We start from the raw sequence: 26,797 nt of genomic DNA, 5'->3' as shown, positions 1-26,797 counted from the left end.
ATGGATCTGAAGCCCTCTGCTCTGTTTGAGGTCTGTGGGGCAGATGATTCAACAACCCCTTGGCATTGCACAAAAGCTTGGCAGAGACAAAAGGAAACTTTGCGGGTCCCCGACCTCCTCGCTTATCAAGGCAGCTGCCACGTTCCCCAGAACATCAATCAGGAAAAGGGGTTGGAAGTGTCAGACCTTTTCCCGACGGAGCTGTGGGAAGGAGGGCGGCTGGCGGAAGGCTGGTCCCTGTAGCCGCCGGCCACGCTCCAGCCAGCGTTCACACTGTGGCTGGAATATAAGAGGCCTTGGGGAGGCACCCCAGTTCCGAGTGGCTATCCCGTCTTGGCCAAAATGAGGAGTCTCCTGTGGTTTGGTGCCCTCGTGGCTGTTGCATTCGGCACCGAGAGCTTTGTGGGGTACGTAGACACAAGATCAGGGGGGTCCACGTTGTGATTTACCTAGCTCCACTTTCCATCTCCAGGTAGCAGAGAGAGAGAGAGACAGACAGACTGACTGACAGACAGACAGACAGAAAGAAAGGTGGAATAGTCCAGGGAAATGGAAAAGCATGACTTGTTTTTTTGTGTGTGGTTTTTTTGTGGGGTTTTTTTTTACTTGCACCAACCTGCAGCTGGTTCTGCATTTTATTTTATAGGTTTTGTTTTCCACATTTCATTTCATTTTTTCTTTATTTTTTGTTTCTTATGTTAACTTTTGACATTTTAATTGCCCCAAATTGTTCAAACTTACTCAAAGAATTCAATATCTTCTCAAACCAATCCTCCTATTAAGATTTTTCTAATTATAACTTAAATATCCACAAAGTCTCCTGCAGACATTAGTCGAAACAAGTCCAGGTATGTATTTTAGGGCACTGTTTTGTGAAGTATACTCCGCATTTCCCCCATGCTTTCTGAAACTCTTGTCTAGTGTGATCTCTAATTGCCTCTGTTAATCTAGCCAGTTCGATATACAGTGGTACTTCGGATTAAGAACTTAATTTGTTCCGGAGCTCTGTTCTTAACCTGAAACTGTTCTTAACCTGAAGCACCACTTTAGCTAATGGGGCCTCCTGCTGCCACCGCGCGATTTCTGTTCTCATCCTGAAGCAAAGTTCTTAACCTTATGTACTATTTCTGGGTTAGCAGAGTCTGTAACCTGAAGTGTCTGCAACCCAAGGTACCATTGTAATATAATATAATATTATTATAATCTTTAAAGTGCTAAGGGCCTCTAAAGGTCTTAATCCGGCCCTGCTTGCACCCTTTCATAAGTAATAACTGAAGGAGCAGCTATGTTGGAAGCATTTATTTGATCCCTTGTGCTCTATGCCCAAAGCTTTTCTGTTTTGCAGCTTGATGTGAAATTCTTTTTGCATCTGCTGAAGAGAGCAGCACTACAGCGGCACCTAGTGATGGAACACAAGTATTACAGCTCTAATTTAGATCACCAACTAAACCAGGCATGGCCAAACTTGGCCCTCCATATGTTTTGGAACTACAATTCCCATCATCCCTGACCACTGTTCCTGTTAGCTAGGGATGATGGGAGTTGTAGTCCCAAAACATCTGGAGGGCCAACTTTGGCTATGCTTGAACTAACGCAGGTATATTGGGCATTGGGGAGGTGGGGCGTGGGGACACACATTCCTCTGTCCCATTCTACCAGTGCTGCCTGACTAGACAACCAGCAAGCGCAGAAGGCCATGGGGGAAATTCAGCTAGCCAGCCACAGAATGACCACCACGTTTATCCTTCACGAAAGCGCATCGTCAAGTGTGCTATCTGACGGCGGCAAAGGCTCACCTAACTTGTCTCTGCAGTCACCAGGTGCTGAGGATCTTTGCTGCAGATGAGTTCCAAGTGGAGAAGTTGAAGGAGCTGGAAGCTCTTGAGCATCTTCAGGTAATGCCTTGGAGCAGAGATGCAGGTGGGGTTGTTTATCTCTGTTCGATGTAACACCCTGTCATGGACTGGTTGAATGCAGGATGTGCTGGGCCCGGGGTTAACCCAAGCAACGTGGTCCAGGTCTGGTCCCGAATCCAAGGGTTCTGTGAGGAGTCAGTCCGCCAGGGCCAAGGCAGGTCACGAGGCAGGAAACCAGGCAAGGACAGGTACAGGATCACAGGCAGGTTCTGGCAAACAGCAACGTTGCTCCCGCAACCTGGGGCGGAGTCCGACCGCCTTTTATCTCTGTCGGGGTAACGGCCGGTCCTGATCCCCTGGTGACTCACCTCCCTGTCTCGCCCGAAGGCGAACACTCCTCCTGCGAGTACTCAGGTCTCTTCTTCTCTCAGACCTGAGTCTCTGCAGCTCGGGAGATGTCGGTGGGTTACTAGACACAGGGGCCGCCTCAGCCTCTCATGACCCAACTGGTAGTGGAGCAGCTGTAAGTGATGGCCCAGCTGGAGGCAACGAGGTCATCCCCGCACCCGGAGCCAGGACAGGCTCAGGCCCCTGACTCGGCCCAGCTGGTGTTTGCTGCAGGGGAACCTGTGCAGACTGGGGCTCTTCAGAATCAGGCCCCAGACCTGGTTCAGATGCCGCCTGAGGCAAATGATCTGGTGCAGATTGAGAGTCCTCTGGCTCCGAGTCTGAGTCCTAGGCCACCCCAGAGGGGAGCGGTGGAAGACATCAGTTGGGGAACCCCAAGGGAAGAAGGCTCAGAGCCTGGGGAGTGGTGGTGGGACGACCATGAGTGGTCAGGGGGAGAAGAGGGAGAAGACTGGGAGGAGGAGGTGTCAGAAGCTGAAGAGGCAACAGGGCTTAGTGAGCTGGGAGAGGCTGTGGCAGAGAGCAGTCCAGAATCAGAGGTAGAATCAGAGGCTGGAGAGGAGGAGGAGGGCTGAGAGGCAGAGATGAGTCAGGCTGGTGAAGACGACAGGGAATCTCCCCTCCTGCTGTGATCAGCTCCCCTACCTCTGGTCTCCCAGAACCAGGAGAGGGATGAAGTAAGAGGAGCAAAGGCAGGCATGCTGGCATAGTCTCAAATTGCTTGGGAACAACCTGGAAGAGGAGGAGACTTAGGCTATGGTTACCAGATTTTTTTCAATGAATCCGGGGACACTTTTTTTCTTTTTCTTTTTGAAGCTGAGTAGCAACAGGAAGTCAGTAGTGGGGATGGTGAGGCAAAAGACCCTGGGCCCAAGCACACATGCATATTGTATAAAGGTCCAAAGCCCTTCTTTCGCACCCTGTGAAACATAAATGTTTTTTTAAAAACTGGGCAACGGCACACCGCCCACCCGTGACTCCTGAGCCTCCCCCAATCTCCTTCCCCCTTTGTTTTGACAGATCGGGGGAGGCTTGGGAGTCGCGGGCGGGTGTCTGTTGCCTGAGGGGGGGGCGCACGGTTTCTCTGCCAGGCAAGGTGCAAAGCCTTCTTTCACACCCGGTGAAACAGAAATGTGCAGAGTTTTTTAAAAACTGGGCAACGGCTGGCCGCTCGCGACTCCCGAGCCTCCCCCGATCCGTCAAAACAAAGGGGGCAGGAGATCTGTACCGCCAGACACCCCCGGTTCCCCTTCAGCAGTGGCAGCGGCAGTCAGCAGCCCGGAGCCAGCCTGGTAGTGAAGAAGAAGAAGAAGAAGAGTTTGGATTTGATATCCCGCTTTATCACTACCAGGAGGAGTCTCAAAGCGGCTAACATTCTCCTTTCCCTTCCTCCCCCACAACAAACACTCTGTGAGGTGAGTGGGGCTGAGAGACTTCAGAGAAGTGTGACTAGCCCAAGGTCACCCAGCAGCTGCATGTGGAGGAGCGGAGACACGAACCCGGTTCCCCAGATTACGAGACTACCGCTCTTAACCACTACACCACACTGGCACCACAGTGCAGTTGGCTCTGCCATTTTTCCTCGCCGGAAGTCCCCATATGATATGTTGCACACAAGACACATCATATGGGGACTTTCGGCGAGGGAAAATGGCGGACACCACAGCTGCGAGCAGCTCCTGAAGCCAGCCAGAGCCCACTGCGCAACCAGGCTGGCTCCGGGCTGATGACTGCCGCTGTCACATTTCCAGGGGACAGATTTGCAAATCTGGGGACATTCCGGGGACAGAATTTGACCAGGGACAGATCTGCAAATCCGGGGACGTCTGGTAACCCTAGCCTAGGCCGCTGTGGGAAGGAGGGCACCTTCAGTCCCCACAACTGCCCCATGGAGCAAGATCTACAGGGACGAGTTGCTGAGCTCACTAGGCCTGGCCTCCTGAGTAGACCTTGTGTTCAGGAATAAAGACTTGACTTCACTGATGCTGTGTGATTTATTGCCTGGCTCCTGCCCCTGACACCCACCCTGGGACTTTACAGCGAATGGCAGCTGAGTGGAGGGATGGATGGATAGGCAGAGAGATACCGTATTGGCCCGAATATAAGCCGCACCCGCAAATAAGCCGCACCTTTGAAATTCAAGGAGGAGGGGAGAGGGGGAAAAAACAATACCCAAATATAAGCCGCTCCCTTAAAATTGGGTTACAGGCTGAAAATCGCTGCGGCTGGTAGAATCGTAACTCTGAGCCAATTTAAGCCTTTGATCTTGCGAGCCCGCAAAAATTACCGTACAATCGCTAAAATGGCAAATCGCTATTGCTACAATTCCGCAGGCACTCACACCCGCAAATAGCAAATGAACAGTCTCAATCTAGCAAATCGGCAATAAAACATATTTTGGTTTTGTTTTACCACATGCCTGTTTCAGCAGCGATATTGTAAAAACCAATTTTTGTAAGGTGGCGAATTTAAGCCGTACTTTAACTTTTCACAGTTGGATTTTTTTGGGGGGGGGGAGGTAGGTAAGGGCCGTAACTCAGTGAGCAGAACATCTGCTTGCATGCAAAAGGTCCCAGGTTCAGTAGAAGGTCCCAGGTTCAGTACCATCTCCACGAAGGGCTAGGAATGTCCCCTCTGAAACCCTGGGCAGCTGCTGCCAATCAGTGTAGACAATGCTAACTAGATGGAACAATGTCTGACTCAATATAAGGCAGCTCCCCAGGTTCCACAGCCAGCAAGGCAATTCTTACATTATTGCACCACAGGAGAGATGACAAAACCACACACCGTACACATATATTAATCTAATACTTTTCTTCTCCAGCTGGATTTCTGGCGCCACCCAGTTCACTCCGAGTTCCCCATAGACGTGCGTGTCCCATTCGAGAGCCTCCAAGGAGTCAAGGTCTTCCTGGAATCCAATGGCATCCGTTATTCCATCATGATCCAGGACCTTCAGGTCAGTGACCTGCACAGATGACAAGGGAAACGGGTGCAGGTGTGTGTGGTCTGCAAAGCAGGGCCTGGCCCAGTTCTGTCCTTCAAGACCTCACTTCTACCACCGTCTAATGGTAGGGTTGACCCTGCTGTATAAACCTGTGTGTTGTCGGCCCTGAGACCTGACACCAGGGCCAGCTGCAGGTTCTTGAGGGACCTCAGGCAAGCCTCCCCTCACAGGCACCTTTCCCTGACTGAGTCTACCTTTTCACCGCCACTATCATGCTGGAGACAAACCTCTTTAACCTAGGCTGTGTACACACTACAACGAATCCTGAGCACAGTAGTTTATCTATCACCAGCAACCCTTAACAAACTATGGTGCCCAGAATTTTTTCAGGGGGGAAATGTGTTTCAAGTGTGCTTTAAAAGTATTATGTGTATGCTGTCCAAATCATTGACACCTCAGATATATGCTGTGCACACACTACCGTTTCCACTGTGAGAGTTCAAAGGCTTTATTCATGCAGGAGCAGGAACTATTTAAAGGTTATAAGAGAGAACCACAAAATGGCTCAGCTTTTAGGGGCAGAGTTAACTTACAGATTTCACAAGTAAGTGCTGGCTAGGTTGCTAGATAGACCATGGGCTCATGTGGTTTAAAGTAACATGTGCATTAGCTACAAACTCAAGAAAAGGGAGTGTGCTTTTCTCCAACAACCCCCACTCCTCCCTGACTCTTCCCATTGTCCCTTCCAGTCACTGGTGGATGAGGAGAAGCTTTTCATGTCCCGCCAACATTTTATGCCCCGGTCGATTGAGACATTTAACTATGCTTCTTACCACAATCTGGATGAGGTAAGTGAAATAAATGCAAACTTGTTGTAACTGCAAATATCCCATTTCAATGTGATTGTTTTGTATGGGGAGCAAAGACATGGGTTTAGGAGAGAGGGAAAAAATATTTTCCAGCTAATGCTTTGATAGCAGAAATACTTATCACTTTTTGTTGCTGCTCTAGGTACACTTCACCTCTCCTGTTTATTGCTTCCTGAACTTGTAATCTCATTGGATGGGATGGGATGATGTCATGACTATGCTATATCAGGGCTAGGCAACCTAAGGCCCGGGGGCCGGATCTGGCCCAATCGCCTTCTCAATCTGGCCCACGGACAGTCCTGGAATCAGCGTGTTTTTACATGAGTAGAATGTGTCCTTTTATTTAAAATGCATCTCTGTGTTATTTGTGGGGCATAGGAATTCGTTCATTCCCCCCCCCCAAATATAGTCCGGCCCACCACATGATCTGAGGGATAGTCCGGCCCACGGCTGAAAACGGTTGCTGACCCCTGTGCTACTGTATATAGTCAAACAGGTTTGCCAATGTGAGGACAATACTGAGGGTTAACCAAGCCACTTGAGAGCGAGGGCATTCTGGGCTCATCACTTCACCAGTCCAAGCCAATCAGAGAACATACAGTGAATAAGATGTGTAAATAGCCAATCAGGGGTGGTTATGTCGTGACATCACCTCAGGCAAAGTCAACTGAGAGAGCAAGCGAGCGAGGGCAATGGTGGTGGGTAGGTGGACATTTTTGCAAGTGTTATCAAAATGTCATCAAACAAGGGATATGCTTTTCAAGCTGCAGAGGATAGTCCAGAGGGAAAGTGTGCAGAACTGGCTCACCTACCTTGAACTCATTGAAAGATATAAGTGGTATATAAATGGTATATAAATGTAATAAATAAGAAGAGATTGCAGCTGTCATAATTGGGTGGGGGGGAGAGAGAGTAATGGTCTCTCCACTCCACGGCACAGGGTATGTGCAATTCAGGTGAGTTAGCCCACTCCACAATTTAACTGACTAACATTGCCATGTAGAACACAATGTGTTATGTACTGAGTTGAATAGGATCCAAAAAGCAGCAGTCTGATTGGTCCTAGAACAATAGGATTCAGAATGCAGCAGCCTGATTGGTCCTAGAACAATAGGATTCAGAATGCAGCAGTCTGATTGGTCCTAGAACAATAGGGTCCAGAATGCAGCAGTCTGATTGGTCCTAGAACAATAGGGTCCAGAATGCAGCAGTCTGATTGGTCCTAGAACAATAGGATTCAGAATGCAGCAGTCTGATTGGTCCTAGAACAATAGGGTCCAGAATGCAGCAGTCTAATTGGTCCTAGAACAATAGGATCCAGAATGCAGCAGTCTGACTGGTCCACAGGAGCCACCCAATCCAGCTCCAGGTGGAAGTGAACCCGCAACCTGATTGGTGAATCAGGTGAATCCTGGAATTAGCCAATCATGTGGGGCCCATTGTGTAAATAATGTATATAAATCAGACATTCTGAGGGAACTTTGATTCTTCCTCACCACTATGAGCTAAATAAAGAGCATGAAATCCACTCTCGACTCCGAGTATATTTCACAATGGAAAATAAAGCCCTCATTTCAGGAACCCCTGGAGTCTTGACGTTTGCTTTCTTGAGGCAGAATTTCAGAACACAGACTCTTAGTGAGACACACACAGACACACTTCACTCCAGCCCTCTCTCTCTCTCTCTCTCCACTAGATCTACGATTTCATGGACCTCCTGGTGGGTGAAAACCCCAAACTGGTCAGTAAAATCCAGATTGGGAAGAGTTACGAGGGCCGACCAATCAACATCTTGAAGGTAAGTCACTTCTGGGGCATTTGGACAAACAAACATAAGTTTCCACTCCTGACCTTCCCACGCCATGCAGGAGGTGGAACTCCCACATCTCTAACACATATGGATATAATGTGTTAATATTTCGGCCTTTAAATATTGGGTCTCCAACATGGCACTTGTGGGCACCCCGACTTCTTCAAATACCGTATTTTTTGCTCTATAAGACGCACCAGACCACAAGATGCACCTAGTTTTTGGAGGAGAAAAACAAGAAAAAAAATATTCTGAATCTCAGAAGCCAGAACAGCAAGAGGGATTGCTGCGCAGTGAAAGCAGCAATCCCTCTTGCTGTTCTGGCTTCTGGGATAGCTGCGCAGCCTGCATTCGCTCCATAAGACGCACACACATTTCCCCTTACTTTTTAGGAGGGAAAAAGTGAGTCTTATAGAGCAAAAAATATGGTACTTCCTTCTGGCATTCAATGGGACCCTTGTCCCTCCTAATTTTTATGTTTTGAGAAATTGTTTTTTTGGGAGGTTGGTTTTTGGGTGTGTCCCCCCCTGTTGTTTTGAGAGAGTGTGTGTGTTTCAAGCACCACCAATTCTCCTTCTGTGAAATGGGCATTATGTGGCATGCATAACATTTCCTTAGATTTTTCAAATGTGCCCCCAGGCTCCAAAGAACTGGGAAATTGCTTTAGGGAATTATGAGGTTTAACAAACTGCTCAGGTTTATGGGCCTGGATGCTACGATGCCACTTTCAGTACCCGGCATTCATAGGGAGCTTGCAGGCCCATCAGACTTGGAGACAGCCTTGCGGAGGAGAAGGCAGGAATTCAGATTTCTCTTTCTCCTCTTTCCGCACAGTTCAGCACCGGGGGAAGCAACCGGCCAGCAATCTGGATTGACACCGGCATCCACTCCCGGGAATGGGTCACTCAAGCCAGTGGAGTCTACTTTGCAAAGAAGGTAAGGTAAAGGTAAAGGGACCCCTGACCATTAGGTTCGGTCGTGACCGACTCTGGGGTTGCAGCGCTCATCTCGCTTTATTGGCCGAGGGAGCCGGTGTACAGCTTCCGGGTCATGTGGCCAGCAGGACTAAGCCGCTTCTGGCAAACCAGAGCAGCGCACGGAAACGCCATTTACCTTCCCGCCGGAGCGGGACCTATTTATCTCCTTGCACTTTGACGTGCTTTCGAACTGCTAGGTTGGCAGGAGCAGGGACCGAGCAACGGGAGCTCACCCCGTCGCGGGGATTCGAACCGCTGACCTTCTGATCGGCAAGTCCTAGGCTCTGTGGTTTAACCCACAGCGCCACCCGCGTCCCTTGCAAAGAAGGTATTGGCTGCAATTTAGTCTCACATTTCACACGCAGGAGGAAGGGCTCAGAGCTCCATCGGCAACCGCTGGCCAAGAATGAACCGCCCATGTTCAGAGACGCCAATGCTGCAAGGATTTCACAACTTCGTGAATGCATATTCACCATTGAAAGCACCCTTCCCAAAGAATCATTGGAACTGTAGTCTCCCGCTTAGAGCTACAATTCCTGGCACCATCATGAACTATAGTTCCCAAGATTCTTGGGTGTGGGTGGGTTTTAAATGGTGTGCATGCACCCAAATGTGTCCATGTACCGGGGGCCCAGAACCCAACATCCTCCGAATGTCCTCAAGGCTGCTAAGAAAGACTTGGTGTAGAATCTCAGAGGCGGGCATCCGGATTCTGAGAGAGAAGGAGTGCAGCTTCCATGTCTTGCATTGCCTTGGTCTCTTCCCATGGGAATCCAGAGTGAAGCTGGCTATCCAAAAGTGCAAATACATCCTGATTAGTTTATATTTATGCCAATCACAGGATTCAAGGCTTCCAGACCTGTTTGATCTCTGGTAAATTGTTAGTTGTATTTATTCATTCAGTTTATATCCCATTCTTCCACCTGAAGGAACCCAGGACAGCAACTGACATACGTAGGCAACATATAACAAAAATAGTATTATGAGTTTGTATTGAACTACTTGAACAGTTTGGTTTGATTTGCTTGGATGCGGTGGTGTTTATTGATAGGATTATATTTATGGGAATGCTGATTGCTAATTTTAATGCCTTCTTATAATTCTGAGCTCCCTTGAGCTCAGTGGTGCTGTCAAAAAAGCAGCCTCTAAATAATAAATCAAATCAAAGGTCTTCTGGAGAAATTGATCTCATCTGCAGTTGTGTTTTCCTTCTCCTAACCATAACAAACACATTTCTCGTCTAGAGTAGATGCTCACTACTTAGCAAACACAGACTAAATTGAAAAATATATTATTTATTATTATTATTATTGTTATTATAATTACCACATTTTTGGACTTCCGGAGGCGGCGCGAAACAGCAATGGCGGTCCTCTTCAGTTGTTGAAGAGGGGCTCCGCGGAAAAGGGTCGTGCGCTGCGGCACAGCGACGACCCGTTTAGGAAAACCACGGGTAGAGTGAGCCCGTGGCCGTGGGATTCGGCGGGCACCAGGAGCGACCTCGGATACGCAGAAGGGACCCCGTAAGGGGCTCCGGAACGTGGAGGGGGTAGCGGTGCTGTGAATCCATCGCTCTTTCCGCGGAAGCGAAGCCGCGCGGCTGCTGCTGATGAGCGCTGACCTTTCTTCTTTGAACATTTGATTGGAAACAACAAACTCGTGAGTAAGAAATTTGAGGCTTTATTTGGACATCAAATTGGTGAATTTCGGCTGAAAGCGGGAGACGCTAAAAAGGAAGTCAGTCTTCCGTCCCTGTTTAAAGTATTGAGCAAAGTTTTTTTAAAGCGGAAGCGTTGAAAGGAGTTTAAAAGAAGTTGGAACTTACCCTGCAAGTTTGGATTTGATTGTGAGACTGTGCTATACCTCTCTATATTTTGTGGATTATAAAGTTATAAGCCCCAGCTCACGGGCTGCCTGGATACAAAGTAACATCAGACTGTGGCAACTGTGTATAGAGACATAAAGTTACATTGGGCTACTTTGCAGTTACAAAAAAGGAACTGTTGTTCACACCTTCGCAAAGAACCTTTATCATCTGCAGTTTAAAGTGAATTTAGAGGGTTTCCCCCCCTTATTTTGGATTTTACCATATTTGGGAATTAAATGGTGGAAACTTTTGGGGAGCCCCCCCTGCTGGATTGTGGAAATATAAACCTCTGAGAACTGCTGGTTGTTTTGGAAATCTTTTTGCCTGGATGATTGCTTTTCCCATGGGATTTACAATTTGACCTTGAAACCTAGACAGTTGTGGAATGAGTGTGGCAGGAAAAACAAGGGCTGCCAAGAAAGCAAAACAAACTGAACTATTGCAATCAACTTTGCCTGTGCAGCCACGTAGATCATCTGTTCCAATTGTGACAGGTCTGCAAGAAGGACAATTTAAACAGCCAGTTTTGGAGGATATGGCTGCAGGAGGATTAGACCCTACTTCTAAAGAAATATTGGATCAACTGGCAGCATTAAATAAGAAAGCTGATGAACAAGCGGCTAAATTTGACCAGGTTACAGCAACGATTAATAAGTTGACAGACCAAGTTGCTCAAAACACACAGGCGATAGGAAATTTTGAAAAGACTATATCAGAGAACCGAAAATTAGCTGAGGACGCAAACACGAAAGCAGACCAAAACAAAAAAAGGATTGAGGAATTAAGAGGGGAAGTAAGACCACTGAGTAGACAGGTCACTGAACAACAGGCCTATCTGTCTATGGCGGAGCTGAAAAACCGGGAAAGTAATCTTAGGATTAGAAATATTCCAGAACTAGAAAAGGAAGATTTGGCTGGCTTTTTGACTGCAGAAATATCCAAGTTCTGGGGTTTGGCAGAAGAGAAAGACTTCAAAATCGTCACCGCTTTTAGATTGGGAAGAGTGGCCAAGAAAGATAAACCAAGGGATTGCTTGATCATATTGAGATACAAGCAAGAAAAAGACAACATACTTGGCCTACATTTTAAAAACCCATTGGTGATACAGGGAAAGACAGCAGAAATCTTCAGAGACATACCAAAACAATTGTTGGACTTAAGAACTACATACAAGGATCTGGCAAGATTATTAAGAAACAACACAATCCCTTACAGGTGGGAATTCCCCCAAGGATTATCTTTTAATTTGAAAGGGAAGAAGGTGAGAATCAGAACAGCAGAAGAGCAAGAAAAATTCCTAAACGATCACGGGGAGGACCTTCGAAAAGGGACAGCAGGTACCTGGCCACCCCCCACGCCTGGTACAAAAGATCCACCTCCAGACATAGACGAGAAGGGAGACAACCCCATCGGCTAACAAGCTGATCCAGGATGTCTCTGCAGCTTTTTAGTTGGAATATCCATGGGGCAAATTCCCCTGAAAAAAGGAAAAGGATTTTTCACATTTTGAGGAAAGAACAACTAGACGTCATTTGTCTCCAGGAAACCCATGTGACTAGGCTCCACAGAAGAGTGCTAATAAACAAGCGACTAGGCCAAGAATTTATTTCATCAGCTAAAGAAAAGAAAAGGGGAGTCGTGATATATGCAAAGGAGAGCCTAGCACCAAAATTTGTGTTCAAAGATGAACAAGGAAGAATTTTGGCGATCGAAATACAATCACAAGGAGAAAAATTTTTGATAATTGGAATTTATGCACCAAATGAGGGGAAATCTGAATTTTATGGGAAGCTGCATGAGACAATGCTGGACCATATGGACTATAATAACATCATTCTGATGGGAGATATGAATGGGGTTGTCTCCACACACATGGATAAGTCACAAAATCAAAACGTGACTAAAGATGGCAGACTACCAAAGACTTTTTTTGAACTCACAGACAATATGGACTTGATTGATATCTGGAGGACAAAGAACCCCCTAGGTAGAGAGGGAACATTCTTTTCTGAGGCCCACCTATCCTGGACAAGAATCGACCAAATCTGGATATCTAGAGGACTGGCACCCAAGACCAAAAAAGTAGAGATCTGCCCTAAAACTTGCTCCGACCATAACCCCTTGAAAATGGACTTGAGACTTACACCAGCTGGATCCTTCAGATGGAGAATGAATGATGCATTGTTTAGAGACCAGGAGATAGTGAAGAAGGCCCAAAAGACGATGAAAGACTACTTTGAACTAAATTTGAACACTTCGGTGGAAAAAAAAACAATCTGGGACGCAAGCAAAGCTGTTATGAGAGGGTTTCTGATACAGCAGAATTCTATTAAGAAAAAACTCTGGAACGGTAAAAAGGACAAGATCTTGGAAAGGATAAAAGACGGAGAGAAAAAGTTGAGACTAAATCCAAAATCAAAAGAAGTTTTGAGAGAAATAAAATTCCATCAAGCACAATATGCAAAACTGATAAATCAAGAAGTTGAATGGAAAATCAAACAGATGAAACAAAGATCATTTGAATCGGCAAATAAATGTGGGAAGCTGCTATCATGGCAGCTGAAAAAGAGACAAAAACTGAACTTTGTTACCAATCTAGAGGTTGAAGGAGAATGTATTCAGAAACCAGAGGAAATTAGAAAGTGTTTCCAGAGATATTTTAAAAAATTGTTTTCCCAAGGACCCCAAGTGGAGACTGAAATAAATAAATTTTTAAAAAGCTATGGCCTACAAAAACTAACACAAGACAAACAAACTGACCTGAATTATAAAATAACCCAACAGGAAATCGAAAATGCCATTCAGAACATGCAACTAGGCAAATCCCCGGGCCCAGATGGACTTACCTCCAAATATTATAAGATATTGAAGGAATACCTGACTCAGCCATTGATGGAGGTATGTAATCAAATTATGGAAGGGAAGGGGGCACCAGAATCGTGGAAAGAGGCATTCATCACTTTGATACCAAAATTGGAATCTGAAAAGACTCAACTTAAGAACTACCGTCCCATCTCACTCCTAAACGTGGATTACAAGATTTTTGCTGACATTTTGGCAAATAGATTGAAAAAAGTCTTAAATGGAGTTATTCATAAAGACCAAGCAGGCTTTCTCCCTGGCAGGCATTTGTCAGATAATACTAGGAACATTGTTGACGTTCTGGAACTTCTACAGACAAATTTGAATACAAAAGCAGTTTTGATATTTATAGACGCGGAGAAGGCCTTTGACAATATATCTTGGAAATTTATGAAGAAGAATTTGGAAGGGATGGGAGTGGGAAGGGCGTTCCAAAATGGCATAGATGCAATATATTCAGAACAAAAGGCTAAATTGATAGTAAACAATGTGGTGACAGAAGAGTTTAAAATTGAAAAAGGAACACGACAGGGGTGCCCCCTATCACCCTTGCTATTTATTTCTGTCCTTGAGGTTTTGCTAAATTTGATCAGGAAGGATCAGCAGGTGGAAGGAATACAGGTCGGAGGAAAACAATATAAACTGAAGGCCTTTGCAGATGACTTGGTTTTGACATTACAGGAGCCGGTGTCCAGCACAAAAAGAGTATTGGAATTAATTTCTGAGTTTGGTCGGGTGGCGGGATTCAAGTTAAACAAACAAAAAACTAAGGTTTTGGCAAAAAACTTGACACCTTTAGAAATAGATGGGTTTCAGAAGGAAACAGAACTAAACGTTGTTAATAAAGTGAAATACCTGGGGGTCAACTTGACTGGGAAAAATTTGAATCTGTTTAAAGATAATTATGAAAAATGTTGGTCTGAAATTAAAAAGGATCTAGAAATCTGGTCAAGATTGAAACTTTCCTTGTTGGGAAGAATTGTAGCAGTAAAGATGAATGTATTGCCAAAAATGCTGTTTCTGTTCCAGACCCTACAGATCGTGGACAGAGTGGAATGTTTTGGAAAGTGGCAGAGGGACATTATGAAGTTTGTCTGGCAGGGCAAAAAGCCCCGAATAAAATTTAAAATATTAACAGATGCAAAGGAAAGAGGGGGTTTTGCCCTGCCGGACTTAAGGTTGTATTATGAAGCTGCATCCCTCTGCTGGCTGAAGGATTGGTTTTTGCTAGAAAACACTGATGTCCTAGATCTGGAAGGGTTCAACAATGCTTTTGGGTGGCATGCATATTTGTGGTACGACAAGGTAAAGTCTCATAAGTTGTTTAAAAACCATATTGTAAGGAAATCTCTGTTTTCTGTCTGGACTAAATACAAGGACTTATTTGAAAACAAGACTCCGAGGTGGTTATCACCGATGGAGGCTAAAGCCACAAAAATACTTAATATGGGGGGTGGCTGGGCAAAATACTGTGAAATAATAGAAAGAGTGGGTGACACTTGGAGGTTGCAGAGCTTTGAAAAATTGAAAGGGAAGGTGCGAGACTGGTTTCACTATGCCCAAATTTTAGAGATCTTTAAAAAAGATAAAAAAATTGGTTTCCAGGTGGAAAAATCAAAATTAGAACTAGAATTACTTGAACCTAAGACGAAAGTGCTTTCAAGAATGTACAACTTGCTGCTTAAATGGAATACTCAAGATGAGACAGTCAAATCAGCCATGATAAAATGGGCACAAGATATTGGATACAACATTATGTTTGAGGACTGGGAAAGGTTATGGACCACCGGTATGAAATTTACGGCATGTAGTGCCTTAAAGGAAAATATTATGAAAATGATGTACAGGTGGTACATGACCCCAGTCAAACTTGCAAAGATATACCATTTGTCTGATAATAAATGTTGGAAATGTAAGGAGGCTGAAGGAACTTTTTACCACCTCTGGTGGACATGCCCGAGGGTGAAGGCCTTCTGGGAAATGATTTATAACGAGTTGAAAAAGGTATTTAAGTATACCTTTCAGAAGAAACCAGAGGCCTTCCTCTTGGGCATTGTGGGCCAGAGGATACCTAAGAAAGACAGAACCTTCTTTCTATATGCAACGACTGCAGCAAGAATTCTCATAGCTAAATACTGGAAGGCACAGGAGCTACCCACACTGGAAGAATGGCACACACAACTGATGGACTATATGCAACTAGCCGAAATGACTGGCAGAATCCGAGACCTGGGAGAAGAGGCTGCGGAAGAGGATTGGAAAAAATTTAAGGACTATTTACAAAAACATTATAAGATATATGAATGTTAAAAATTTGCTAAGGTTTGAGGTAAATATGCTTCAGTATTGAAATTCGGAGTTGATAGAAACAAAGTTAATGATTGAGAAAAGTTTTAATTTCAGAGTGAATAATTAGATGAAAATACAAAAACACAGGAAACAAGGTATTAATTTGCTGTTTATATTTATTATAAAGAATGCAGGGATGGAGGAGATGGGGAAGTCCAGTGGATGATGAAAAAAAAAAAAAAAGACTTCGAAAAATGAATTTTTTCTTGTTTAATTTCTTTTTCTTTCTGTAAAACCGCTTTTGTTGTGTTATTGATGATGGATTTAGATTCTGGAAAAAAGCAATAAAAAAATTTATAAAAAAAAAAAAATATAATTACCACATTTTTGACCTGTTCTTCACTGGCAGGTCCCAGGGTGGGTCGCAATAATGTAAAATTCAGAATTAAAAACAGCCCCAGAACAGTTGCAAGAATAGGGTGGGTCCTGAAAATGCACCTGCCAGGTGTCAAAGGCCAATGTGGTGTAGTGGTTAGAGCCATAGCTGTCAACTTACAGATTTGAAAATAAGGGACCAGCAGCCTCAAAAATAAGGGATCAGCAGCCAAAATAGGGGATTTTCCACACAGGTAGGTTCAACTTCTGAGCCCCTCCAAGCCAAAGGCAGAAAGCCCAGCCAGCAGCCAAATGAAGCCTCAAGCGGTGGTTCCCACAGCGCAGCAACCCAGCAAAGGGGATGCAGCAAGGAAAACCACCGTTGCCTCTCCGCTGGGAAGCGCTGAGCAAAGGCAAGTCCCCAGGCAACGCGGCCAATTTGATCGGCACAAGGCATGCAAGCTCCACCCCCCCCAGTCGTTCTTAGACTCCTTATTGGGTGAGCAACGCAGCCAAGCAACACAGTTGGAGCCTCCCTCCTCCCTGGCCGGCAGGGAGGGAGGGAGAGGAGCTGCTTCCTTTGAAACCCGGGAAATTTAAGGGACATCATCAATAAGGGATAGCAGCGGGACACGGCGCTGGGATAAAGGACTTTCCCGCCAAATAAGGGACGGTTGACAGCTATGGTTAGAGCACTGGCCTGGGAACTGGGAGACCAGGGTTCAAATTTCCCCACTCGGCTATGATGCTCACTGGATGACCTTGGGCCAGTCGCTGCCTCTCAGCCTAACCAACCTCACAGGGCTGTTGCTGGGATTAAATGAGATGGTGGAGAACCACTGATGCCACCTTGAGCTCCTTGGAGGAAAAAATGGTGGGTTATTAATGAAATAAAGGAAAGATGGACGGAAGGATGGAAAAGAAAAATGTCTTTGTCTTTGTCTGAAGAAGCCAGACACACCTCTGTCTACGAATGATGACGAACTCCAAGGCTCTGTCCCTAAGCCCTTCTTTTTCATCCTGTTCAGATCCTTGATGGCTACGGCAAGGATGCCTCCCTGACCTCCATCCTGGACAACTTCGACATCTTCCTAGAAATTGTCACAAACCCAGATGGGTTTGCCTTCACCCACTCCAAGGTATTTCTTTGCCTTTCAAGACTCTGTGTTCAGAATGAAGCTGGTAGGTTGAATTACGCATTTAGCTTCAGAAGCAGGTCTGGAAGTTCTGAACTTTGTTGATGGGCCTTTCTTGGCTGTTGCAGAACCGCATGTGGAGGAAGACAAGGTCCAAGAACAGCGGGTCATCCTGCATCGGAGTGGATCCCAACAGGAATTGGGACGCAGGATTTGGCGGTAAAGGGTTTTGCTTCCTCATCCCCCACCCCGATGGGGGGGCGTGTACCTTTGTGAGGTCGAGCGGAATATGATTGTCTGAAGGGATCCAATGCTCTATGGCACAGGATTTGTTGTTGTTTAATAGTGTCCGACTCTTTGTGACCCCCTGGACCAGAGCACGCCAGGCACTACTGTCTTCCACTGCCTCCTGCAGTTTGGTCTAACTCATGCTGGTAGCTTTGAGAACATTGTCCCACCATCTCGTCCTCTGTCGTCCCCTTCTCCTTGTGCCCTCCATCTTTCCCAGCATCAGGGTCTTTTCCAGGGAGTCTTCTCTTCTCATGAGGTGGCCAAAGTATTGGAGCCTCGGCTTCAGGATCTGTCCTTCCAGTGAGCACTCAGGGCTGATTCCCTTCAGAATGGATAGGGACTCTCAAGAGTCTCCTCCAGCACCATAATTCAAAAGCATCCATTCTTTGGCGATCAGCCTTCTTTATGGTCCAGCTCTCACTTCCATACCTCATTGTTGTTGTTGTTTAGTCGTTTAGTCGTGTCCGACTCTTCGTGACCCCATGGACCAGAGCACGCAAGGCACTCCTGTCTTCCACTGCCTCCCGCAGTTTGGTCAGACTCATGTTTGTAGCTTTGAAGACACTGTCCAACCATCTTCACGATCTGTCCTTCGACTGGACCTACTCAGGGCTAATTTCCTTAAGAATGGATACGTTTGATCTTCTTGCAGTCCATGGGACTCTCAAGAGTCTCCTCCAGCACCATAATTCAAAAGCATCAATTCTTCGGCGATCAGCCTTCTTTATGGTCCAGCTCTCACTTCCATACCTCATTGTTGTTGTTGTTTAGTCGTTTAGTCGTGTCCGACTCTTCGTGACCCCATGGACCAGAGCACGCAAGGCACTCCTGTCTTCCACTGCCTCCCGCAGTTTGGTCAGACTCATGTTTGTAGCTTTGAAGACACTGTCCAACCATCTTCACGATCTGTCCTTCGACTGGACCTACTCAGGGCTAATTTCCTTAAGAATGGATATGTTTGATCTTCTTGCAGTCCATGGGACTCTCAAGAGTCTCCTCCAGCACCATAATTCAAAAGCATCAATTCTTCGGCGATCAGCCTTCTTTATGGTCCAGCTCTCACTTCCATACATCATTATATGTGCCTAATTGGGGATGCTGATGTAGGGTGGAACGCTATCACTTGGAGGTGGGGCACACAAAGGTCATCGTTTCAATTCCAGCCTCCAGTTAAGAACACAGGAAGAGTTTGTGGGATCAGGCAAGGGCCCATCTAGTCCAGCACCCTGTTCTCATGGAAGCCACTGAGATGCCTGCTGGAAAACCTCAAGCATGACCCAACACCCTTGGGGATTCCCCAGTTGGTTTCTTCCACCATTATTCTGTGTCCAACCATTCACCATAGTCAGTTTCCTGTCAACTCATTATGGCAAAATGCAAAACTTCCAGCCCCCAGACTCCTAGACTGGAGCTAGAGTTCTCCAGCTTGTGTGGCCATCTGTCATGGAGGTTTCAGTTGAGATTCCTGCATTGCAGGGGGTTGGACTAGATGACCCTCAGGGTCCCTTCAAACTCTGTTGTTCTATGATTCTCTATCAAAAATTGAAGTGTGCGTGATTGGGAGGATGCAGCGCTTTTTTCTGGGGGTACACATACCCCTAAACCAGCGGTTCTTAATCTGTGGGTCCCCAGATGTTGTTGGACTACAACTCCCATCATCCCTGAACTCTGGCCTTGCCAGCTAGGGGTGATGGGAGTTGTAGTTCAACAACATTTGGGACCCACAGGTTGAGAAAGGTTGCCCTAAACATTTTGTGGATCTTTGTACTTTTGTCCATTTACTGTATTTATTTCTCCTGATCTGAACTATAAAATGGTGATTTTCTTGAGTGAAAATGAGAGTACCCCTAAACATTTTTAAAGAAAAAAAGCACTAAGGGGATGAGTGAGCCATGATATGGTCGCAAACTAACATTTAACTTTATTGTGTAGACCTGCCTTTATCAATTCATGGGTTTTTAATGTTCAAACCAGGTTATGGAAGGGTTGTATCATAGAATCATAGAGTTGGAAGAGACCACAAGGGCCATCGAGTCCAACCCCCTGCCAAGCAGGAAACACCATCAGAGCACTCCTGACATATGGTTGTCAAGCCTCTGCTTAAAGACCTCCAAAGAAGGAGACTCCACCACACTCCTTGGCAGCAAATTCCACTGTCGAACAGCTCTTACTGTCAGGAAGTTCTTCCTAATGCTTAGGTGGAATCTTCTTTCTTGTAGTTTGGATCCATTGCTCCGTGTCCGCTTCTCTGGAGCAGCAGAAAACAACCTTTCTCCCTCCTCTATGTGACATCCTTTTATATATTTGAACATGGCTATCATATCACCCCTTAACCTCCTCTTCTCCAGGCTAAACATGCATCACCAAAGTGCCTTATCTGAATTGTTCCTGATCTACAGCAACCAATGAAACAGTGTTTTTTTGTGCATTACAGAGGCTGGATCCAGCGGGAACCCTTGCACCGAGACCTACCGTGGACCCTACCCTAACTCTGAGCCCGAAGTGAAAGCCATCGTGGACTTTGTGAAGAGTCACGGCAACATCAAAGCCTTCGTCTCCATCCACAGCTACTCTCAGCTTCTCCTTTATCCTTATGGCTACACCAGCAAGAAAGCAGCTGATCAGGCGGAGCTGGTAGGACTCCATGGCTCAGTCCCCTCCCTTAGGGACACGGTGTCTGTGTGTAAGGAACCAGCAGTAGACCCACAGAGGGGACAACTCGTGCAGCTCCTGCTGAATCTCCATTTCAGCTAACTCCACACCCCAACCCCAAACACTCAGCCTTTGTAAGATCAAATCACTCCTCCACCTCACCACTCAGCTGGAGGTGTGTCACTGCCCCACGTTCTCCAATGGACTTCCCCTTCCAAAAGCTGGAGAAGGAATCCCAAGCTATCAGGGAACCGCCTCCCATCACTGATAAAACCTCAGCTGGCCATTCTGAACTACTAAAAAGCTGTCACTTCTGACAGCAGCTGAATGAAACCCAAAGTGATGGGGCTTCCTCTGGAGTGACCTCTTTAGAACAAGAGGGGTAAGAAGAAAGAGAAGCACACCTGGGAGACAGAATATAAGGTGTGTTTTTTCTTGCGAAGTACCACCAAAGCAGGAGGACGTACAAAGATAGGGATCCTGAGCATGAAAACATTTCCTGTAGGGAAAGAGACAAGTGCAGAAATTAAAATACAGTGGTACCTCAGGTTAAGAACTTAATTTGTTCTGGAGGTCCATTCTTAACCTGAAACTGTTCTTAACCTGAAGCACCACTTTAGTTAATGGGGCCTCCCGCTGCTGCCGTGCCGTTGCCACACGATTTCTGTTATCCTGAAGCAAAGTTCTTAACCAGAGGTACTATTTCTGGGTTAGCGGAGTCTGTAACCTGAAGCGTCTGGAAACCGAGGTACCACTGTAAAGGTAAAGGGACCCCTGACCGGTAGGTCCAGTTGCAGATGACTCTGGGGTTGTGGCGCTCATCTCGCTTTATTGGCTGAGGGAGCCGGCGTACAGCTTCCGGGTCATGTGGTCAGCATGACTAAGCTGCTTCTGGTGAACCAGAGCAGCACACGGAAACACCATTTACCTTCCCGCCGGAGCGGTACCTATTTATCTACTTGCACTTTGATGTCCTTTCGAAATGCTAGGTTGGCAGGAGCAGGGACCGAGCAACGGGAGCTCACCCCGTTGTGGGAATTCGAACCGCCGACCTTCTGATTGGCAAGCCCTAGGCTCTGTGGTTTGGACCACAGTGCCATGCACTGAAGGGGGTAAATTCTCTCCCCACAAACCTGCATCTCTTAGATCACCTTTGTTATGTAGCAGTTCTCATCCCATGCGCTTGACATTTCTAGATCTCACTTTTTCTTCCTCTCCTTCTGTCCCTTGTTCCCTTCCAGGACGCTCTTGCTCAGAAGGCAGTCGAAGCCCTTACTTCTCTCCATGGAACCAAATACAGATATGGTAGCATCATCACCACCATCTGTAAGTGACCAAACTTGTGAAAACAAATGTGGTCCTCCAAGCTGCCAGGGGGCAGTCAACTATTTTGAATTGAACTCTACCTTCTCTAAGAGTATAGTTTTCTATGGAGGTTGCAGTACTGGGGATGCTCCAATGCACATCATAGAATCATAGAATTAGAAGGGACCCTGATAATCATCTAGTTCAACCCCCTGCAGTGCAGGAATAGGCAGCTGTCCCTTACAGGAATCGAACCTGCGACCTTGCCATTAGCAGCACCATGCTCTAACCCACTGAGCTATCCAGGTGATATATCATCGAACCCATATTATGCTGTGCTACTTGAAGACTGGCAGGGCCAGTTGTAGATGCAGCAGTTGCTGAGCATGGATGGGCAGGAATCAGGACAGATCTGGTATTTACAGTACACAGTACGGTCTATTCACAAAATATGGCTTTCCTGGGCATAAGTCTTTTCTACAATTTGTTTTAGGCCAAATGCAACAGCATTTATTTAGGCTATGCCTGCAAGATTCATATGTGATTGACAGGTTCTCTGTACGGGTGAGAAAACTAGAGATTCCTGTGTAACGCTTAATTTGCTGACATTTTGCTAGGAGAAAAGAGGTTAGAAGGAGCGTGTGGAGGGGAATTGGTTGGGGAGAGATGGATTACAGAAGACCCAAGAGAGGAACTCTCATCCTCTGGGTATCAGAAACATCTGACTTTCTCTGGTTTTGAAGAGCTTCTCTTAAAAGTCTCTGGTACACAATCCAGGTTTGCTTCATAACCATGAGGACTTGAAACCCACTTGCTTTTTAGAATGTTGAAAGTGCTTCTTAAGGCATTGTGCTTTTATTATTTCTGAAGTCAAATGTATTCTAGATGAGATAGCAAACAACCCAGAGTCCCCCCTCTAAGCAGGTGTGTTGAACTGGGTCCAAGCCTTATGTCAGCTGTGAACTGCTTGGATGCCAAGCTGCCTATTAAAGAGGATTAACAGAGTCTACCCTTTACTTTCAACCAGAACCCTAACACTGAGTTTCAAAGCATGCACAGGACGGAAATTAAACTATTCCAGATGGGAAGAGTAGCAAGAGTTGTATAGAAGAGATGTGATGCGGCTGTTTTTCTTTTGTGTACCCATTTCCTTGATCTAGACCAAGCAAGTGGTGGAACCATCGACTGGACCTACGAACAAGGCATCAAATACTCGTACACCTTTGAGCTGCGAGACACGGGCCGTTACGGGTTCATGCTCCCTGCCAGCCAAATCATCCCCACTGCTGAGGAGACCTGGCTGGCCCTGATGGTCATCATGGAACACACACGAGATCACCCCTATTAGAACCAAAGTAGAAGGCTCTCGTCTCAGGAGGCAACTTTGCAACCAACACACAGGTGCCTCCTTGGTAATACGTAATAAACACTTGGAATGAGTACAGAAGTAGCTTTTCCATTGCCTTGTTGTTGTTGTTTAGTCGTGTCCGACTCTTCGTGACCCCCTGGACCAGAGCACGCCAGGCACTCCTGTCTTCCACTGCCTCCCGCAGTTTGGTCAAACTCATGCTGGTCTCTTAGAGAACACTGTCCCACCATCTCATCCTCTGTCATCCCTTCTCCTTGTGCCCTCCATCTTTCCCAACATCAGGGTCTTTTCCAGGGAGTCTTCTCTTCTCATGAGGTGGCCAAAGTCTTGGAGCCTCAGCTTCAGGATCTGTCCTTCCAGTGAGCACTCAGGGCTGATTTCCTTCAGAATGGAGAGGTTTGATCTTCTTGCAGTCCATGGGACTCTCAAGAGTCTCCTCCAGCACCAGAATGCAAAAGCATCAGCCTCCTCTCACAAATAATTGCCTTACTCTCACAAATAATCCCTTCCAATTTACACACATGCCCTGAACGCTCACTTTTCTCAATCAAAAGAATTCGAGTGATCATAGAATCGGAGAGCTGGAAGGGACCCAGAGTCATTTAGTTCAACCCCCTACAACGCAGAAATCATAGCCAAGAAAGGAATGTCCTTTTGAACTTTTCCATGAAAGAGTTTCCTTGCTGTTGTGCTAGCAAGCAAAGCTCCTCACTCAGAGCAGCCTTAGATAACTCCAAAGGATGTTCCACTTCAGGCTAGTGGCTCAGGAGTCCTTTACATGACTACCTGTGTGTGGTCACTGTTGGGAAAACTTGCAAATTGGGGTGTGTGTGTTTCCTGTCTGCAAACACTCAACACTTAGGCACCATTTTGTTATCAGCTTATGTAAGAGTGGATGTCATTTAAAGAGGACCTCTATCCCTATTTTACCAAACACAAGGTAGGTAGCCATGTTGGTCTGACACAGTTGAAATATATATAAAAAATTAAAATAAAAAAATTGTCCAGGAGCACCTTAGAGACCGACTAAGTTTGTTCTTGGTACAGTGGTACCTCGGGTTACAGGCACTTCAGGTTACAGATGCTTCAGGTTACAGACTCCGCTAACCCAGAAATAGTACCTCTGGTTAAGAACTTTGCTTCAGGATGAGAACAGAAATCGCGCAACGGGAGCAGGAGACCCTACTAGCTAAAGTGGTGCTTCAGGTTAAGAACAGTTTCAGGTTAAGAACGGACCTCCGGAATGAATTAAGTTCTTAACCCGAGGTACCGCTGTATAAGCTTTTGTGTGCATGCACACTTCTTCAGATCTGAAGAAGTGTGTATCTGAAGAAGTGTGCATGTACACGAAAGCTAAGAACAAACTTGGTTGGTCTCTAAGGTGCTACTGGACAATTTTATTTTTTTTTTAATATATTACCAAACACAAATGCATCTCAAGAGGTATTTTGGACCACATCAGCGAAATCAAGGGTGGGGTCTTGTCATCTGGACAGCCCAGGACCTCCATACACACTGCCTAGGCTTGCACCCTGGAAAGTTCACTTTGGTGCTGCTAGCATAGTGGTTTGACTTCACTCCTGGAGGCACACACTTCATTGTTTCTCGAGACAGATGCCAAGAACTACAACAACTCAAATGATTTCTGCAGTTAATCTCCTGGAGTGACTTGACTGGTAGCCCATGCAAGAATCTTGTAGATATGGTGGACGGTTCTTATTTTATTGAGCTGAAAACAAAGTAAGAGGCAAAACTATACACAGAAATATCTAATCCACCCGTCATAAAAAGCAGGACTGGCCAAACCGTTTGACATTATTAACCTAATGAGCAAAATATACAAAATCCACAAAGCCAATAAGAGGATCAAAGCAATGTTGAGCTGCTCTTCTTCCAGTGCCAAGGATTAAGAGAGGCTCTTCTTCAGACTGTGCGATTCAGAATGTGATTGCCTTTCTGATACACAAGATGGCATTTGGAAGTCCAGGGCCAGAAAGCTCAAGTCTTGGGGGAACGGAAACGAAACTGGGACAAAACACACACAAGCATCCAACACTGAAGGAACATCTGCTTGATGAAACTGAGGTTCTGATCTGTGGAAATGGGGAATCATGTAGTTTGTTGACTAAACAGACTCTTGATGCAGCTGCACAAAATGGTATTTGGGTTTAAGAAAAAAGACGTAGTACCTGCATTTCTTGTAAAAACACTTACTTGGTCTCAAACCGGTTTGCCTTCCTGCATTTCCCCAAGGAATCCTGAACATTGCACTTTGGCAAAGGTTTACTAGAAACTCTTAGCTCACTTGTACCATTTCCAGAATTCCTTAGGCAGCTGGCAGTGTCCATAGGCTCCAGGTTTTTGTTTTTTTTAAAAAGGACTAAGAACTGCCAGCCAATAAAAAAGCAGATGGAAAGGGAAAACACTACAAAGCTCAATCAGTCTACTGTGTAAAAAAAGATGATCACCGCAGACCAAGAGGGAGCAACACATATGCCAAGGGCAAACGTCAACCAACCACCAGTCTCGCCATTTATAATAAATACATGATATTTAAATACAACTCATTTCAAATGGTCAGGAAATCACTGCCAGGTGAGGCAAGGTTCAGGATAAATATGGGGAAGAGGAAGCACAGAAGACTTCTGTGACTTGGTTATGTAAGGCAAACGAGCTTAGCTGAAGGGCTTTGCCCATGCTGCAGACTGACCCAGACGCCAGTTTTACAATCAGTTTTACAAGTGCTCAAGATGATCACGCAAACGAACAAAAATCAAATGGGAGAACTGCTCAGCAAGATGTCCACAATAGCTTAAGGATATTGCAGATGACGTCCAACAAACAGCTGAGGAGTGAAACGCTCTCATGCCTATCTTAACATCCCCCAGTCTACAGAGGAGGCGCAATTCCAGGCTACTGTTAAAGCTAAGGCAAGGAACAAGCAAAGGCAGGAAAAAACCCAGAGAGCCAGGTGGCTGATGAATGCCCAACTCTTTAGTTGCTACGGGGGTTGGTGGCCACTTTTTGTAACCATGCAGAATTTGTTTCATATAAAAATAGAGCTCTTTAAAAAATTCTGTATAAAAAGAAAAGCCCCAAAGAGTAGCTTTTCAAATTGGTGAAGAAAAATGTGTGTGACTGGAACCCACGTGTGCCACATGGAACCCCTAGCGAGATCCTTGCTTCTAAGATCCTTGTGAGATCCTTGCTTCGCCCTTGTACAGGGCGAAACTGAGATGCTGTAGTGTTGCTTCCAGGGGCTTATGAATGCAGACAGGGGTTAAAACGCCACCAGGGATACAACTAGGTTGTAGAGTTAATGGCTGCAGTCACAACTTGAGAAGAAATAGATCCTGATGTTACCCAAATGTTTTGGGACTTTCTGCTCCCATCAGCCCCAGCTGACTTGGCCAGTGGCCAGGGATGATGGGAGCGATGGTTCCAAAACATCTGGAGGGCACCAGGTTGGGGGAGACTGCTCCAGGGATATTTTATGACAGTGCCATATGGGGAAAGTTGAAGGACGGAAACAAGGCCAAAGTGTCAAATTAGAGACAGCAACCCTCGCCTGCATGAGGAACCACACACAGCCATATCCGTATGGGGTCAACAAAGGCAACTGATGTGGCAGAGACAATTCTACAATTTAGTGCTTTAAATGGTAGGGATGGAGAGTGTCCAGGGAAGACTGTGCCTCCTAGGACATCTAATGGAATCATCTTTGTCCATGGGAAAAGCTTGTGGGATGAGCTGCACCTGGGAAACAGCATACTGGAAATCTGGG

At 45.9% G+C, this 26,797-nt stretch overlaps 1 protein-coding gene and 1 long non-coding RNA gene across 2 annotated transcripts in view; both read left to right on the top strand.

Annotated features, from left to right (window-relative positions):
* Positions 1-26,797, top strand: part of LOC128422779 (uncharacterized) — a 119,868-nt gene that overhangs the window by 7,332 nt on the left and 85,739 nt on the right. The window lies entirely within an intron of this gene.
* On the top strand, positions 250-23,086 carry CPA1 (carboxypeptidase A1). The gene is made up of 11 exons (XM_053407244.1): positions 250-407; positions 1,814-1,895; positions 5,089-5,223; positions 5,961-6,059; positions 7,777-7,878; positions 8,725-8,826; positions 17,289-17,399; positions 17,525-17,615; positions 20,122-20,321; positions 21,581-21,665; positions 22,805-23,086. Exons 1-11 carry the CDS (start codon positions 343-345, stop codon positions 22,990-22,992), a joined length of 1,260 nt encoding a protein of 419 aa, XP_053263219.1. The 5' UTR covers positions 250-342; the 3' UTR covers positions 22,993-23,086.

This window comes from Podarcis raffonei, chromosome 10 (assembly GCF_027172205.1).
Source record: "Podarcis raffonei isolate rPodRaf1 chromosome 10, rPodRaf1.pri, whole genome shotgun sequence".
NCBI classification, from domain to species: domain Eukaryota; kingdom Metazoa; phylum Chordata; class Lepidosauria; order Squamata; family Lacertidae; genus Podarcis; species Podarcis raffonei.
This window is presented reverse-complemented; position numbering and strand designations above follow the sequence as displayed.